This window comes from Neofelis nebulosa, chromosome 4, assembly GCF_028018385.1.
Source record: "Neofelis nebulosa isolate mNeoNeb1 chromosome 4, mNeoNeb1.pri, whole genome shotgun sequence".
NCBI lineage: Eukaryota > Metazoa > Chordata > Mammalia > Carnivora > Felidae > Neofelis > Neofelis nebulosa.
The window spans coordinates 55,396,738-55,412,559 of NC_080785.1; the positions used below are offsets into that span (position 1 = coordinate 55,396,738).

Below are 15,822 nucleotides of genomic sequence, written 5' to 3' on the forward strand. Positions count from 1 at the left end.
ATTTCAGTGTGTTCAAGGACGCCTGGTTCTGAATCCCTTCCCACTCAAGGCCTTCATGAAAAGCTCCTGCTTGTGGACGGGGTCAGAACCCTGCAGCTCTCTGCCTACTGACCACTATCTTGCCTTTGGGACAGGGCTTTTGAGAAGGTTACTGTTACTCCTCAAAGAATCAATAGTTCTAAAGAGACATTTCTCCAAAGAAGATAAACAAACTGCCAATCAGCACATGAAAAGATGCTCCACATTATTAGCGTTCAGGGAAATGCCAATCAAAACCACAATGCAATACCATTTCACACTTACCGAGATGGCTTAAAAAATGTGAACAAGGGTGTTGGCAAGGCTATGGAGAGAGTACAACACTGATACATTGCTGGCAGGGATATAAAATGGTACAACCACTTTGGAAAACTAGTGTGGCAGTTCCTTCAAATGTTAAACAGAGTTACCATATGATCCAACAATTTCACTCCTAGGTATATACTCAAGGGAAATGGAAACACACGCCCACACAGATACTTGTTCATAAATGTTCATTTGCATCGTTATTCATGATAGCCAAAAAGTGGAAATGACCCAAATGTCTGTCAACTGAAGAACGGATAAAGAAAACGTATCCATACGATGGACTGCTATTTGGCCATAAAAAGGAAGCACTGACATGTTACCTATAGCATGGGTGAACCTTGAAAACGTTAAGTGAAAGTGAACACAGAAGGGTACATATCCTACCACTCTATTTATAGAAAATGTCCAGAACAGGCAAATCTAAAGAGACAAAAAGATTAGTTGTTGCCTGGGGTTGGGGAGTTGGGGAGAGGATGTTGAGTGACTCCTAATGGGTATGGGGTTTCTTTGGGGGGATGAGGTGTTCTACAACAGACTGTGGTAAGAGCTGCAAAAAACCCCGTGGATTGTCCAACTGAGATTGGGAAGTTTCAATTTATCTCAACAAAGCTATTAAAAAAAAATGGGATCATACTCAAGGAGAACAAGCCTCCACTTAATGAAAAAAAAAATCAAGGATTTGAAGTCCTTGTTGGAGAAATCAGTGGCAGGTGCAGTTATTAGACATTGGGAAAGCCAGAATCCTGCCTCTCTGTTGACTCTGTATGACTGTTGTCCTTCTTACATTTTGCTTTCTGATATTCTGGCATTTATTTTTTTTTTTATTACTTTTTAAGTTCATTCATTTTGAGACAGAGAGAGAGAGAGAGAGAACAAGCAGGGGAGGGGCAGAGAGAGAGGGAGAGAGAGAATCCGAAGCAGGCTCCATGGGGTCAGAACAGAGCCTGACTCTGGGCTCATTGTCACGAATGATAAGGTCATGACCTGAGCCAAAACCAAGAGCCAGACACTTAACTGACTCTGCCACACAGGCGCCCCTGGTATTCTGGTATTTAATAAGACTCACCTCCTCTGCCGTCTCTCAAATATATGATAAGAAGTTCCCAGTTTATTGTGAGTCTAAACGAGTGTATTTTCCCTAAATGCCATGGCCTCAAAGTGCTGTGAGGAATTTTCAGAAATCACTCGAAGTTAAATTATATTATCATGATGTCTTTAGAGCTGACAGGTGCATTAGTGATTTTGTGGACAGTACCTTCATTTTACAAGTGAATAAACTGAGGCACACAGAGGTCCTGCACAAAGCTGGACAGCAAGTTAGTGGCAGAACCAGAAGCTAGAGCTCTGGTCTCCTGGATTGTCAGGTTTTGTTTGCGATATGACCCTGTGGCACCCTCCATGCACAGTGAGGACACGAGTCAGTGTTTTGTTGACCTCTGCCCCAGATACCACAAACAGATCTGCTCTTGCAATGATGTAGCACACTGCAGACAAAGTCTGTGCTCTGGGGAGTCTGACTGTGAGTTCAAATCCTGGTTTAGCTACTTACCAACTGTGTGACCTCTGTGAATCTGGCTTTCTTTTTTGATTACATGGGATATCAATACCCATTTTGCACGATAATGGTGAGGAGAAGAAATAATACTCATGAATTGTGTAGTACTGACCTCTGGCACAGAGCAGGTTTTTAATAAATGGTTTTCATTGTTATAATCATAGATGATAGTCAACTATGAAATACATATCATGAAACTTTATACTTATAGATAAAATACCTTCCATTTTTAGCATGTTGTTCTAACCTTGTACTAATGTTCAAACCTGACAATGGTTGTTTTGTAGATGAGGAAACTGAGGCTCAGGAGATGTGTCTAAAAACAAATACAGGGGGAATCGAATGTGAACCCTAGTATTGTTTATTTCAGAGCTCAGCCTCCTAATTGTTACCCTATATTACCAGAACAGTTTTTTTTTTAATGTTTACCTTTGAGAGAGAAAGAGTGAGAGACAGCGAGAGAGACAGAGACAGAAAGACAGAGAGTGTGTGTGTGTGTGTGCACGCACAGAGTTGGGACAGAGAGAGAGAGGCAGACACAGAATCTGAAACAGGCTCCAGGCTCTGAGCTGTCAGCACAGAGCCTGACACAGGGCTCAAACTCATGAACTGTGAGAACATGACCTGAGCCACCCAGGCGCCCCACCCAGTGCTCATCCCAACAAGTGCCCTCTCCTCAATGCCCATCACTCATTTTCCCCTCTCCCCTGCCCCCCATCACCCTCGGTTTGTTCTCTGTATTTAAGAGTCTCTTATGGTTTGCCTCCTTTCCTCCCTTTGTAACTATTTTTCCCCCTTCCCTTCCCCCCTGGTCTTCTGTTAAGTTTCTCAAAATCCACATACGAGTGAAAACATGTTATCTGTTTTTCTCTTATTTCACTTAGCATAATACCCTCCAGCTTTTGGGTGACCTGATACCTTATTTTCCAAAAGTAACTTACTGTCTCACCCGTTTAGCATTGCCAAATATACACCTTACGTGGAAGAATAATTAATAATAATTCCCTAACTCTGGCCAGAGAGCCCCTAAGGCACACTGCTGTCAGGGAACCCTCTCCCAGTGCAACCTCACTTACCCAGCAAGAAACTCAGTCAGCCTCCTAAAGGGCAATACCACTGAAAACATTCCGAGGGAAACTTTAAATCCCACACCATTAATGGGTTGCTCTCTTGATCATGTTTCAGTGCAACCAAAGATACTAATTTCTAAATAAGTTAACCCACATGAGAAGTAGTGAAAAGACTTCCTGCAAATGCACAAGTGTTAGATCAAGTTCCTACTATAAAAAGCAAGAGCAGGAAACATGTGCAAGCCAACAGAATAACTGGGGTTTTGCAGCATCTAACACCAAGCCAGTAAGTGCTTTTAACTTCCTTTGTTGAGTTGAGAAGGCAGCACTGTCTGGGGCGGAGGCAAGACAGCAAATGATGCATTTCTTTCTTTTTAAATTATCTATTTATTTTTAAAGGGTTACTTACATATTTAAGTAATCACACCCAACATGGCACTGGAACTGAAAGAGATCAAGAGTCACGTGCTCCACCCACTGAGCCTGCCAGGTGCCCTCCCTGCAAAAGAAGCATTTCGATCCTGGAAACATCAGCAGATCTGCATGGAAGGGTGGATACGGAAATTTCTAAAGGGTTCACACACACTCCAGTGCTGTTCCTGAGGTTCTATCGTCTCTTATGTATTGTACAACTCTGTGAATGGGAGCTCAGCCTTGTGAAGGTTAATGGACTGCCTAGTTTGGCAACAGTAATTGGCTCCCTATCCTCAGGCCAGAGCCTGAGAGGGAACATCAGCAGGAGCTTCTCATTCTGCCCCTTGACCTCCACCATCATTTGGAGAAACCAACCTCTGTAAAGGTCGCATGCCCAACACTGTTTATCTTTCCCATCTCCATGGAAACCTACTCCCAGACCTCTTCTGAGGAGTGACTTCCAATTGTGTTAAATTGAAAGTGTCTTTCTGACCTGTGAAATCCTGCTCATTAGAACTAAGGAAAGACCAGGAGACTCTCCGCAAAAAAACAAATAATGGTCACACAGCAGCAAAGTTTTTTTTGTTTTTGTTTTTTGGTTTTTTTTGCATTGTTCCCAAATTGTTTAACATTAAAAGTAGCAAAAAAAAAAAAAAAAAATCTGTCCCCAATTTTCTATATTAGACTACATACAATATAACCTATTTTCTTATATGTGATTATATTACTTCTCAAAATAGACTCAAGGAAGGGTATCAAAATTACGTAATGCTTTTAGGAGACGAAGTTCAGAGAAATTATGAACAGGAGGTTGCTCAAACCATTAAAAAATATGGCACTACTTTCTATTATATGTTTATAGTCCTTGGCATATTTTATTTTATTTAAATTCCAGTTAACATACCCTGTAATATTAGTTTCAGGTATGCAATATAGTGATTCAACCCTTCCATACATCACCCAGTGCTCATCACAAGTGCATTCCTTAATCCCCATCACTGATTTTAGTCATCCCCCCACCCACCTCCCTTCTGATAACCATCGGTTTATTCTCTATGGCTAAGAGTCTGTTTCTTGGTTTGCCTCTTTTTTTTTTTCTCTCTGTTTGCTCATTTGTTTTGTTTCTTAAATTCCATATGGAATCATATGGTATTGGTTTTTCTCTGACTTATTTCACTTAGCCTAGTACTCTCTAAATGCCTCCACATTGTTGGCACATGGCAAGATTTCATTCTTTTGTATGGGTAATATTGCATTGTGTGTGTGTGTGTGTGTGTGTGTGTGTGTATCTCACATCTTTATCCATTCATCTGTCAATGAACACTTGAGCTGTTTCCATAATTTGGCTATTGTAGATAATACTGCTATAAACAACAGGATGCATTTATTCCTCTGAATTAGTATTTTTGTATTTTGGGGGTAAGTATCTAGTAGTAAGATTGCTGGATCATAGGGTAGTTCTATTTTTAACTTTTTGAGGAAACCTCATACTGTTTTCCAGAGTGGCTGCACCAGTTTGCATTCCCACCAACAGTGTAAGAGGATTCCCCTTTTTCCACATGCTTGACGACACCTCATTTCTTATGTTATTAACTTAAGTCATTTGACAGTATGAGGTGATACCTCATTGTCATTTTCATTTGTGGTTCCCTGGTGATCAGTGATGTTGAGCACCTTTTCATTTATCTGTTGGGCATCTGTATGTCTTCTTTGGGAAAATGTCTGTTCATGTCTTCTGCCCTTTTGAGAGAGAGAGAGAGAGCACAAGCCCAGGAGGACACAGAGAGAGAGAGGGAGACACAGAATCCAAAGCAGGCTCCAGGCTCCGAGCTGTCAACAAAGAGCCTGATGTGGGGCTGGAAATCACAAACTGGGAGATCATGACCTGAGCTGAAGTTGGACGCTTAACTGACTGAGCCACCCAGGCACCCTTCTTCTGACCATTTTTTAATTGGATTATTCATTTTTTGAGTGTTAAGTTTTATAAGTTCTTTATATAGTTTGGCTACTAACCCTTTATCAGGTATGTCATTTGCAAATATCTTCTCCCATTCTGTAGGTTGCCTTTTAGTTCTGTTGATTGTTTCCTTCACTATGCAGAAGCTTTTTATTTTGACGATGTCCCAACAGTTTATTTTTGTTTTTGTTTCCCTTGCCTCAGGAGACCCATCTAGAAAGAAATTCCATGGCCAATGTCAAAGAAGTTACATTGGCACTATGTTAAACACAGTTGGTGTCTTGTTCAAGCAAAAACAAAGATGGCATGGTCCATCCAGGGTGCCTTGCATTTCTAAGAAATAAGGCAACGGCCATGAACATGGAGGCCTTGGTGAGAGAGCATGAAAAAAAGTGTGGCCACCACGTGCAGTTATTTCAATATGGAAAACAGGGACTGAGCACGTTTTCCACGAATGCAGCCTGGACGCAAACTGAGTGCCGATTTGATCTGTCCAGATATTGGGTTGGTAAAATGAGAAATAGGAAAAGGAGTGTGGTCTCTTTCAACTTCCAGTACAGTGGGTACTCTACCCTTCCTCACAGACAGAAAAACTGAGTTCTCACATCACATTTTTCCTGAGGATGTACACAGTTAAGAGTTAGTGATCAAAATTTAGAATACTCCATGGCTTCTGTGACGGGGAGAAAACTCTAAGTTTCACTTATATTAGAACCCCAAGGGGCGCCTGGGTGGCGCAGTCGGTTGAGCGTCCGACTTCAGCCAGGTCACGATCTCGCGGTCCGTGAGTTCGAGCCCCGCGTCGGGCTCTGGGCTGATGGCTCGGAGCCTGGAGCCTGTTTCCGATTCTGCGTCTCCCTCTCTCTCTGACCCTCCCCCGTTCATGCTCTGTCTCTCTCTGTCCCAAAAATAAATAAAAAACGTTGAAAAAAAAATTTTTAAGAACCCCAAATTGAAATCAGTACACCTATCTTCTGGCTGGAGCTCTTGCCCATGGGAATGGGTTGTCCTGGGGCAAGCCACGCTTCAGTGTCTCCCTACAAAATAGGCTAACAGTGTCAGTTCTGCATACCGTCCAGGGTTATTCCAAAGACCCGGACAGTCGGTGAATGTGCCCTTCACCTGGGCACTGCAGAGCAGACGCGCACAGACATCACCCAGGAGGTCTTGGTGAAACAGATTCTGATTCCATAGCTCTGGGATGGAGCCCAAGACTCTGCACAATTTCTAACACATTTCTAAACTCCTTGATGGTAGGCCAGAATATACTCACAAAAGGCCACGATGCCTCAGTAATATTTAAGTATTTATATAGTGACATTAGTTAAAAAAATCTTACTAGAATTTTCTTCTCTGTAAAATCGATTGAAAGTGCCTTACCAGAGATGGATTAATGAATTTGTCCAAATACACCCGACACAGTCTGCGATCCCAATCATCTGTGATGTGTCCCCCATACATGATCTCACCAAAGAGATAACGGAGATCTTCCCATGGGACCTGGGAGGGAGATCACACAAGTGTTCATTTCCAGGCCGATGCAACGGTCTCAGAGTGGTCAACTAGCAGCACATGCCTCTCTACAAGCCCCTCTAACACAGTGTTCCCTCAAATCCCCATCAACAGGAACATTTAAAAGAGGTTCAGAAATTGTTTAGGTTTCTCCATAGAATTTGAGAGAATTATTTTCAGTGTGTTTTAATACATTCAGTGAAAAGTCACTAATACTGAACTTTTTTTTAAAAGGAAGTGTGATTTAAAGCTTATTTATTTTGAGACAGAGAACACACTTATGCGTGTCCTCCTGCGAGCGGAGGAGGGGCAGAGAGAGAGGGGGAAGGAAAGAATCCCAGGTAGGTTCCACACTGTCAGTTCGCAGCCCAGTGTAAGGCTCGAACCCATGAACTGTGAGATCATGACCTGAGCCCAAGTCAGATGCTTAACCAACTGAGCCACCCAAGCACCCCAACAATGAACTTTTGATGCAGATTTTAAAGCAATTGCTCCTAGAACACGTCATGTAGGTAAACTTTAAACATTCAATATCTCATCTAAAAATTAAGAAAAGGTATAACTTTGCAGGGCCTTTCAGGTATGACATGTTTTTAATGATCTGATTTAGAGCAGGTTTTGTGATCTCATCTAGGCAAAGAAAGAAAATGCTACACAATCTGAATTTGGGGTGCATTTACACCTCTATTACCTTGCAAAAATCCAGGCAGACCAATCCCCTTGCTACAGACTGATGTGAGGGCTGGGTTTATGGCATGACTGGCCTACATGACTGTTCTGAGGGTTGGAACTAATGATTGTACCATGTGGTATTCAAGAAATAACGGTATCTCTTTATTTGGCTTCACGGGATTTGAAGCCTCTCTCTGCCCCCCTTTAGCTTCCTCTGGGTTTGCAAAACATGCCAGTCTGTGATGAAGCCTTTCTAGACAGGAACCTTTATACCCTCAAGGGCAGTAGATTGCCTCCCAACAGTTCAAGTAAAAACTTAATTATAGCCTTCATTTGTTGCATGATGTGACAGAACAAGTAAAATTGCTTCAACTATTCCAATGCACTTGCTACAAGTTTATTTGAATTTGAACAAATGGACCTCAAATATGTCTTTCTTTTAAGCCGGTCTGATGTGAGTGAGCCATGAGAGAGGTGAGTGGACTGTACCATGCTCCCTTTGCGCACCTTCCATACTGTCCTTCTGAAACGGACGGGAAACGAAGACCTCTCCATTTCATTTCTCTGAGTACGCTGAAGTAATACCCATTAGGCATTCTACCATCTGATATATATCTCCCTCAAGATTTTAATCAGCCAGGGAACTATTCTTTTTTACATACGCCTTCCTGAAAAGGGCAATTTGTACCACCTAACTCCGTGTACATAATAACTTAACTCCCAAATCCTGGTAACTTGCTTCACCATGTGTGGTAAATGACTTGGGTCTAGACATCTGAGAGAGCAAAGGGGGTCAAAATCCGAAAGCTGTGTTGATCCAGGAACACCGCTGGGGGCAGTGGCAGACAGGACCCACTTGGCTCCCTGGGGTTGCCACCTCTCAGGATGTGAGAGCTGGAGAGAGACAGGAATCCGTTCCTCTCCTTCTCCCCTTCATTTCGAACTCTCCTGTGAACAGGATTCAGCTGAAGTGGGATAATACTCTTTGTCTCAGCCTCAGTATGGACTTGGATGAAAGTTTTAAGTGGTCCATTTCACTTTCTAGCCAGAACTACTGTAGTAGCCAACCTTACATGTGACATTGTAAAGAAAACGTGGTAACATCAACACAGAATATTACTTATTAGGAAAGTCAAAATACGCTCAAATTTTATACATTTAAAAAATGATAGATATGGAATGTTGATCATCACATACCATGTTAAAACCATATATTGTGGTTACAACCTGCTCAAAATATGTTGTTTGGGAGAGCAACCCACATGATATACTAAGTGTACCTATTTTGATAGCAGTCAAATCACCTCTAAAGCTTGAGAAAACTGAGTTGATAACAAAAATTGTAACAACGGCTACCAGAAGAACATAAAGCAAACCTTAAGACACAGAAATATGGAGGAGTTCTAGAAACTTATAGAACGGTGTTGTTGTCCAGAGCACAACACCCGGTTGTTTTTGACAAATAGATCTCAATTTGAACAGATTGAACTTAATGGAAAAAGTTTCTTTTGTGAAGACTAAGCCAGAAAATCCTTACAAATGGTTCTTCCGTTTGGAAAATCCAATCACTGGGTTTACAAGAGTTTGCACAAATGTTCTTGATGAGGCATTCCCATCCCCACCTGTAAAACACATTTTAGCTATGAAATAAAATCATTCATCTACCTTTAACTTCCAATCAAGGGGAACATTACTGAGAAAGTCACAACAAGGTGGCATCCTTAATACATAATAATGACATATGCAGGAAATGCACCATTATTTATACATGTGACGCGCTGTAAATTGCTTCCATCATAAGAACTAATTGTAGTGATTATTAATGCAGTGTTATGAACTGTCAGAATTGCTGTATGTAATTACATTTGTGCAAATGCTTCATTACCTGCCTAATGAATCTGGCATATATGCACATGTAAACCACTGTTTTTGTTAACATAATGAAGGACATTTTTTTTTATGCACTAAGCTGCTGATGTAGAACTGGTTTGACCTATCTTATGAAGTTCGAGCATCCACTGCTGGAAAACCTTTGATCTGGTTTCTTTTCACACTTGGCAGAAGATGCATATATAGTGTCAGCTATTTCAATAATAGCTTCAGAAGAGAAATTACGGTCCATTTGATAGTGGCCAAAGACTGACAGATTCAGTACACTCTTTGGAAGAGGTTATCTGACCACTGGCACTTACGTTAGGGTTTGCCTCTAAGTAGTTGTAGAGGACGCCTGCACAGACGGTGAGGTCTCCAGGATTGAAAGGATAGCTACGGCTCCAGCCCTGGGGGCCAAACCTTAGTCTCCCAGCGACACAAGCGTGGAAGTAGCACAGAGAAAAGAGGATGCTTTTAAACTCCTGCTCCTTGGAGCACGCTTCAAGTGTATCCTGGGAGAGAAGAAAAATCGTTGATTCTCCCTCTGTATGGTTTCCAAGGACAAGGGTCTGAGTTTTCGATAATCTTGCACAAAACTTGGCAGGAGATCTCGGACAGGGGTAACATGCAGTTTTAAGCATGGCTGCCCATCCTATGAGGGGGTAATAGGAGACTGACCATTTGGCGTTCGCCAGTCTGTTAATTTAAGGCAAATGCTTTCACTTTGCTTCAGTTATTTTACTGAATGCTTCTAAATTCACTAGAAAATGAGACCATTCATTTTGAGCAGTGATAATACTGCTTGACATCATTTTCCCCTGCAAAATTCTCCTTGAAAAATCTAGATGGCCAAAGGACACCATCTTAGTTTCATCAGCGTAGCAGGGTACTACTTAACCTCAGCCCTGCATTTCCCGGGGCTTCATAGTAATACAGATTACCTGGGCACATGGCCACCCATCAAAAAATGATTTCCATCCTCTCTTGAAACCAGATGTGCCATATGACCAAGTTCTTGCCAACAGAATTTGAGCAGAAGTGATGTGTACAATTTTCATGCCATTTACTTAAAAGGAAATCGCTCGCCCTGGTTGTCACTCTTTTCCTTTTTTGTGGGCTAGAAATGATGACGACTAGCCAACCATGGAAGCCATGAGTGAGTTATGGTAGAGGCACCTACCAGCCCGGGTGTGTGCCTGACCTCATGAAAGAGAGCTGCCAACTATATGGGAGAGAGGTCACCTCATTTGGATCACTGGAATTTTGTACTGTACCTGAACTAATATAATCACCCTGACAAATGGTTTCCTTCCAATGAACTTAAAAGTAGAATTCATTGCTGGGTTGAGAGAATGGCACATGGAAGATTGGATAACACACACCCTGTAGGCTAGATCTGTAACTTGTGTTGTTTTTTTTTTTTTAATCACAGAGGGAAAATTAAATCCTGGCATGCTGACATGGTTATGGCTCCCACAGCCATGAAATTAAAAGGTGTACAACAGGCATGCACTCTTTGGCTTAAAGGGAGTTGTACTTTATTCTCACATTTGGCAGTTCTGTGAGGCCAACAAGGATTACTTCAATTGATGTTGGGCAGTAGAGGAAGATAAGGCCAGAGATTCATCTTCTTGCTTTGTCCTTTAAAATGGTCAAATTACAGCCAGTCCACATTTGGATCTGACAACTGGGCCATCTACCAAGTATATTTAGCACCTTCAGGGTGGGAGTTCAGAGGTGGTCTCTCAGGCAACTCCTAGTGTAAATCTAAACCAAGACAAGATTTGTCCTCTTGTTCCAAGACTAGAAGAAGCTTTTTAGTTCCTTTCTAACTATCATCAGAATTCTGGGTTACTACCAGATATAGTTCTAGAACTGGCGAGGCCACCCACAGTGCACACCCAACTAAATCATTAGGACATACTAAAGCACTGAGCCTTTTCTAGGTAATTTATGGGGCTTGAAAATATATGATCATTAAACATAACGTTTCCACAATTAAACACGAAATAAAAGACAAACTTGTGAGAGAAGAAAATAGAAACCACAAAATTGGAATTAATCTTGAAGAATATAAACATATATTAGTTTTGTTTAGGTATTTTTAAATGTTTATTTTTGAGACAGAGAGAGAGAGAGAGAGAGCGCGCGAATATGAATGGGAATGGGGGAGGGGCAGAGAATACCAAACAGGCTCTGCACTGACAGCACAGAGCCTAAGGTGGGACTCCAACTCACCAACTACAAGATCATGACCTGAGATGAAGTCGGACACTTAACTGACTGAGCCACCCAGGCGCCCCTCAAAATATACTGGTTTTAAATGTAAAAAACTTCTAGGAGATGAAACAGAAGCATCAAACTTTTACTTAGGAATTATGATCTAACAAGCCTAACCCCTCCCTAAATTACATATAGTCCAGAGGAAATGAAGATCCTATAATAATCAAGTACATTAATTCCATCTATATTTCATATAATTGATTTAGTTTTATCCTCAGCACTAAAGAATTACAACTTAATGCTCATTATGCTCTGATAATACAAATGCCACTGGAAGAAAATATGAAGCAAGCTTTTCTAATTAGGAAAAAGTATGACTCTACCTAACACTCTACATTTCAGGTCAATCATATTTTTATAAACCAAATGATGAGCAAATTAATATCAGAAAATATGCAAATAGCACTGTGAATACAGAACAGGCATCCACACACACATAACAGGGTTGTATGCATACAGATGCCAATTTTACATGCAAAGATACCAATTATTTGTTTCTGCTGTAAATCTTACAGAAAAAGAAATCTATACTCTGACTTTAAAAATGTAGTTATTGGGGCACCTGGGTGGCTCAGTCGGTTAAGTGTCCGACTTCGGCTCAGGTCATGATCTTGTGGTTCACGAGTTCGAGCCCCGCATCGGGCTCTGTGCTGACAGCTCGGAGCCTGGAGCCTGCTTCCGATTCTTTGTCTCCCTCTCTCTGACCCTCCCCCCATTCATGCTCTGTCTCTCTCTGTCTCAAAAATAAATAAACGTTAAAAAAAATTAAAAAAAAATGTAGTTATTATCTGGGTATGAAAAGAGTCTAAACAGTATTCCCTTAGCACATCTTCAAAAGGCAGGTGCTACTGAGCTGAGATACATAGGGAAGCAGCATCCCACAAGAAATAGTTTTTTACATCTTGGTCACTTAACGATTGCCTTTACAAAGATATTCTGGAATGCTCCGAAAAGGACTAATTTTTTTTAAAGTTTATTTATTTATTTTGAGAGAGAGAGCATGTGCAGAGGAGGGGCAGAGAGAGGAGAGGGAGAGGGAGAGGATCCCAAGCAGGCTCTGCGCTGTCAGCGTGATCATGACCTGGGCTGAAATCAAGAGCTAAACGCTTGACCAACTGAGCCACCCACGCACCCCAATAAAGGACTAATATTAAACTTTGTTCCTTATGAACACACATATCAAAGTTCAGAGGTAAATTCTGATTTGGGGGTAAGATTAAAAATATACATTTAATTTGATTTGAATATTAAAACACGTAAAAACATAAAAACACCCAAACAAAACAGTTCATTTGTCTGGATCCCTTGGGTGCTTTTCTCAACTGAGAAGGACACCCAGACAACATGGGTGACTGTGACTTGTTTCCCTAACCTGGATGAGTACCCAAGGTCCATGTCACAGGCTTCAGCTACCTAAGACCATGGCAGCAACACAGAACACCCACGATGATACAAGTAGCCTTGGGAAAGTGGCAAGTCTGTGATACAGATCACTAGTTGCCTGTCCTAAAAGGTCTCACTGCCAACTTTGAGCTGGGCACATGGCTGTCCAAGGTAAATGGACTTCTCCCAGCCTCTCTTGCAGCTAGGGAACACAATGTGACTCAATATGACCAGTGAGGTGAAAGGAGAAATACTGTGTATTAACTCATAGGAAGCATCCTTAAAAGAAAGCAAACACGTATCCATGGTCATCTTCTTTTTTCCGGCTTTTATCCTACTGTCAGGAACATCGACATGGGGACTGCCACCTGGGACTCTGGCAAGCCCATTCTAGAAACAGTGCACTGTAAAACAACTAGACTGATAACTTTGTGTGACACACTTAACTCTGAATGACTTACCTCCAGAATCCTCATGTGACAGAAATATTTTAACCTTTTTTAAGCCACTGTTGTTTTGTACTTCTTTCATAGGTAGCCAACCATAATTCTTACTGATTAAAGGGCACTGGGAACCTATTCACAGATGACCAGGGAGTACAGGTGAATACCCTTGAATTGCATCATGTGAGTAAAACCACATTTTGTTTTCTAACATGACAGGTCAGCATTCATAAAAGACTATTCTAAAATTTTTAGATTTTCTTTAGAGTTTTTGTTGGTTTGGTTTTGGCTATAGCAAGTTTGATAGGAAGTTCATTAAATGAATAACTTTGATTATCTTTGTTTTTGCCACTTATGATCAAATTTAGTCTTAATATTTCGGAGGGTCCTTTCTACTAGATAAATATTTCCTCTTGAAGTATGTAAGAGTCTTTCCAGTAAATGTAAACTTCAGTTAATCTAAGTGGCCTTCCAAATAATAGTCAAAAGAACCAATACTTTAATGAATAAATGAGAACAGGAGAAAGGATTCTCCTATGATTATATGCAACAAATTTTTATTATTTTTTTATCTTTTTATTTTTTTCAATATATGAAATTTATTGTCAAATTGGTTTCCATGCAACACACAGTGCTCATCCCAAAAGGTGCCCTCCTCAATACCCATCACCCACCCTCCCCTCCCTCTCAGCCCCCATCAACACTCAGTTTGTTCTCAGTTTTTAAGAGTCTCTTATGCTTTGGCTCTCTCCCACTCTAACCTCTTTTTTTTTTTTCTTCCCCTCCTCCATGGGTTTCAGGGGCGCAACAAATTTTTAAATGTGTATGTCCCTGGGAAGAGTATCCCTAGTTTTATTAGATTTTCAGAGAGGTCCTTACTAAAAAAACAAAAAAACAAAAAAACAAAAAAAGGTGGGCTGAAGCTTATTTGTTCATAAAATGCTCACTTTTCACAAATACAGACAACTGTTCAAGGGGGCTGGATAAATCCTATATAAATATATCCAAAAAATCCTCTTTTGTACTAGCTTTGTGAAAGAGCTTGAGAATGTCCTAAGTGTTCAGAAACTATAAACTGATAGATAAAAAAAAAATACATGCCTGCCAGAGTTCACCAAAAAATATACTGAATATATATAATAGATCTAACAAGATTTTTTAAGTACCTTTGGTTTACACAGTCTACTGTGTTTACATAGGCTATACATTAATTATTTAATTAGGTAATTAACTGTATTCTTCAAAAGTATAATCTAAGGTGGCCCAGAAGATACTGATGAAAAAGTGAAGCATACTTCATACAGAATCATAATATTTCTAACAGGAAGCTTAATATTTACCACCAAATCTTAAGTATTTTCTCTTTGGAATTCATTCTACTTCTCCGAATAAGAATACTGTTTCCCCAGGGTGGGAAATCAGAGGGAATGGGAACTCAGAGACACAACCACAAAGGAAACTTGCTTAAAAGACTTGAATAGATAGATGTGATAATTTGGACAAGGAGAATAATGATGATCAAAGTATATTTATTAATTTATTTTAGATGGAAACAAAAATATAAGTAAGAAGGCAACATGGATATAATCTGAAAAGATGGTTTAAGTTTACTCACATCAAAACCAGATCTAAAGCATTAAATATTATACTGAAATTCTTCCTAAGTAATTACTGTTGTCCCTCTCAAGAACATTAACAGGAGTAATGATGGCTCTTCCTCTTCCTGTGCTAGGAGATACCAGCCTACCATGTTTGTCTTCATTAAGTAGGTTCCTCAGAAAGGGATGTAATTTACTCTCCTTAAACATGTGGCCTGTAGTTTTATGGCAAAACACAGATTTTTTTTTGGTCACTGGAATAGGCAGTGACAGGTGATCCTTTCAAGAGATTAAAACACACTCTGAGATTTCACTTCATCTCTCTGCACAAGACACCTGAGTAGATAACGGCCCCATGGTTTTGTGAGAAGACCCTGACCACTGTCAGACCAGGCTTCTGCTTCCTTACCTGATCAAAGTTGTAGAGGGCGGCATGCAAATTGGCCAGCATCCCTGTGGGGGGTTCATTGGTAATTTTAATGGAATTTTCCAGGAGTCCTTGAGGGATGATGTGTTCACTTGGTGTAGGTGCAGATTTGGCACTCATGAAAACTCTGTAATCTCTGTGGCTTCCTTGGCTGAATTGTTCAAGGAGTTTCTCCAGGGTTCCTAGCCACTTGGCTACCAAATGGACATTCTGAAAAACAGTATGGCTCATAACTCCTGTGAAACTAAAGGATATTACTTAAATTATGGGATCACAACATATTCCTAT

The 15,822-nt window shown here is 40.7% G+C and overlaps 1 protein-coding gene across 3 annotated transcripts in view; it reads right to left on the reverse strand.

The window, feature by feature from the left end:
• Positions 1-15,822, reverse strand: part of DNAH11 (dynein axonemal heavy chain 11) — a 367,119-nt gene that overhangs the window by 21,629 nt on the left and 329,668 nt on the right. For all 3 annotated transcript variants that reach the window (XM_058724852.1, XM_058724850.1, XM_058724851.1), the window contains 3 exons: positions 15,517-15,744; positions 9,721-9,912; positions 6,725-6,844 (listed from right to left, as the gene is read on the reverse strand). In XM_058724852.1, the coding sequence (XP_058580835.1) occupies positions 6,725-6,844; positions 9,721-9,912; positions 15,517-15,744 (540 nt within the window). The remainder of the gene's footprint in view (positions 1-6,724; positions 6,845-9,720; positions 9,913-15,516; positions 15,745-15,822) is intronic.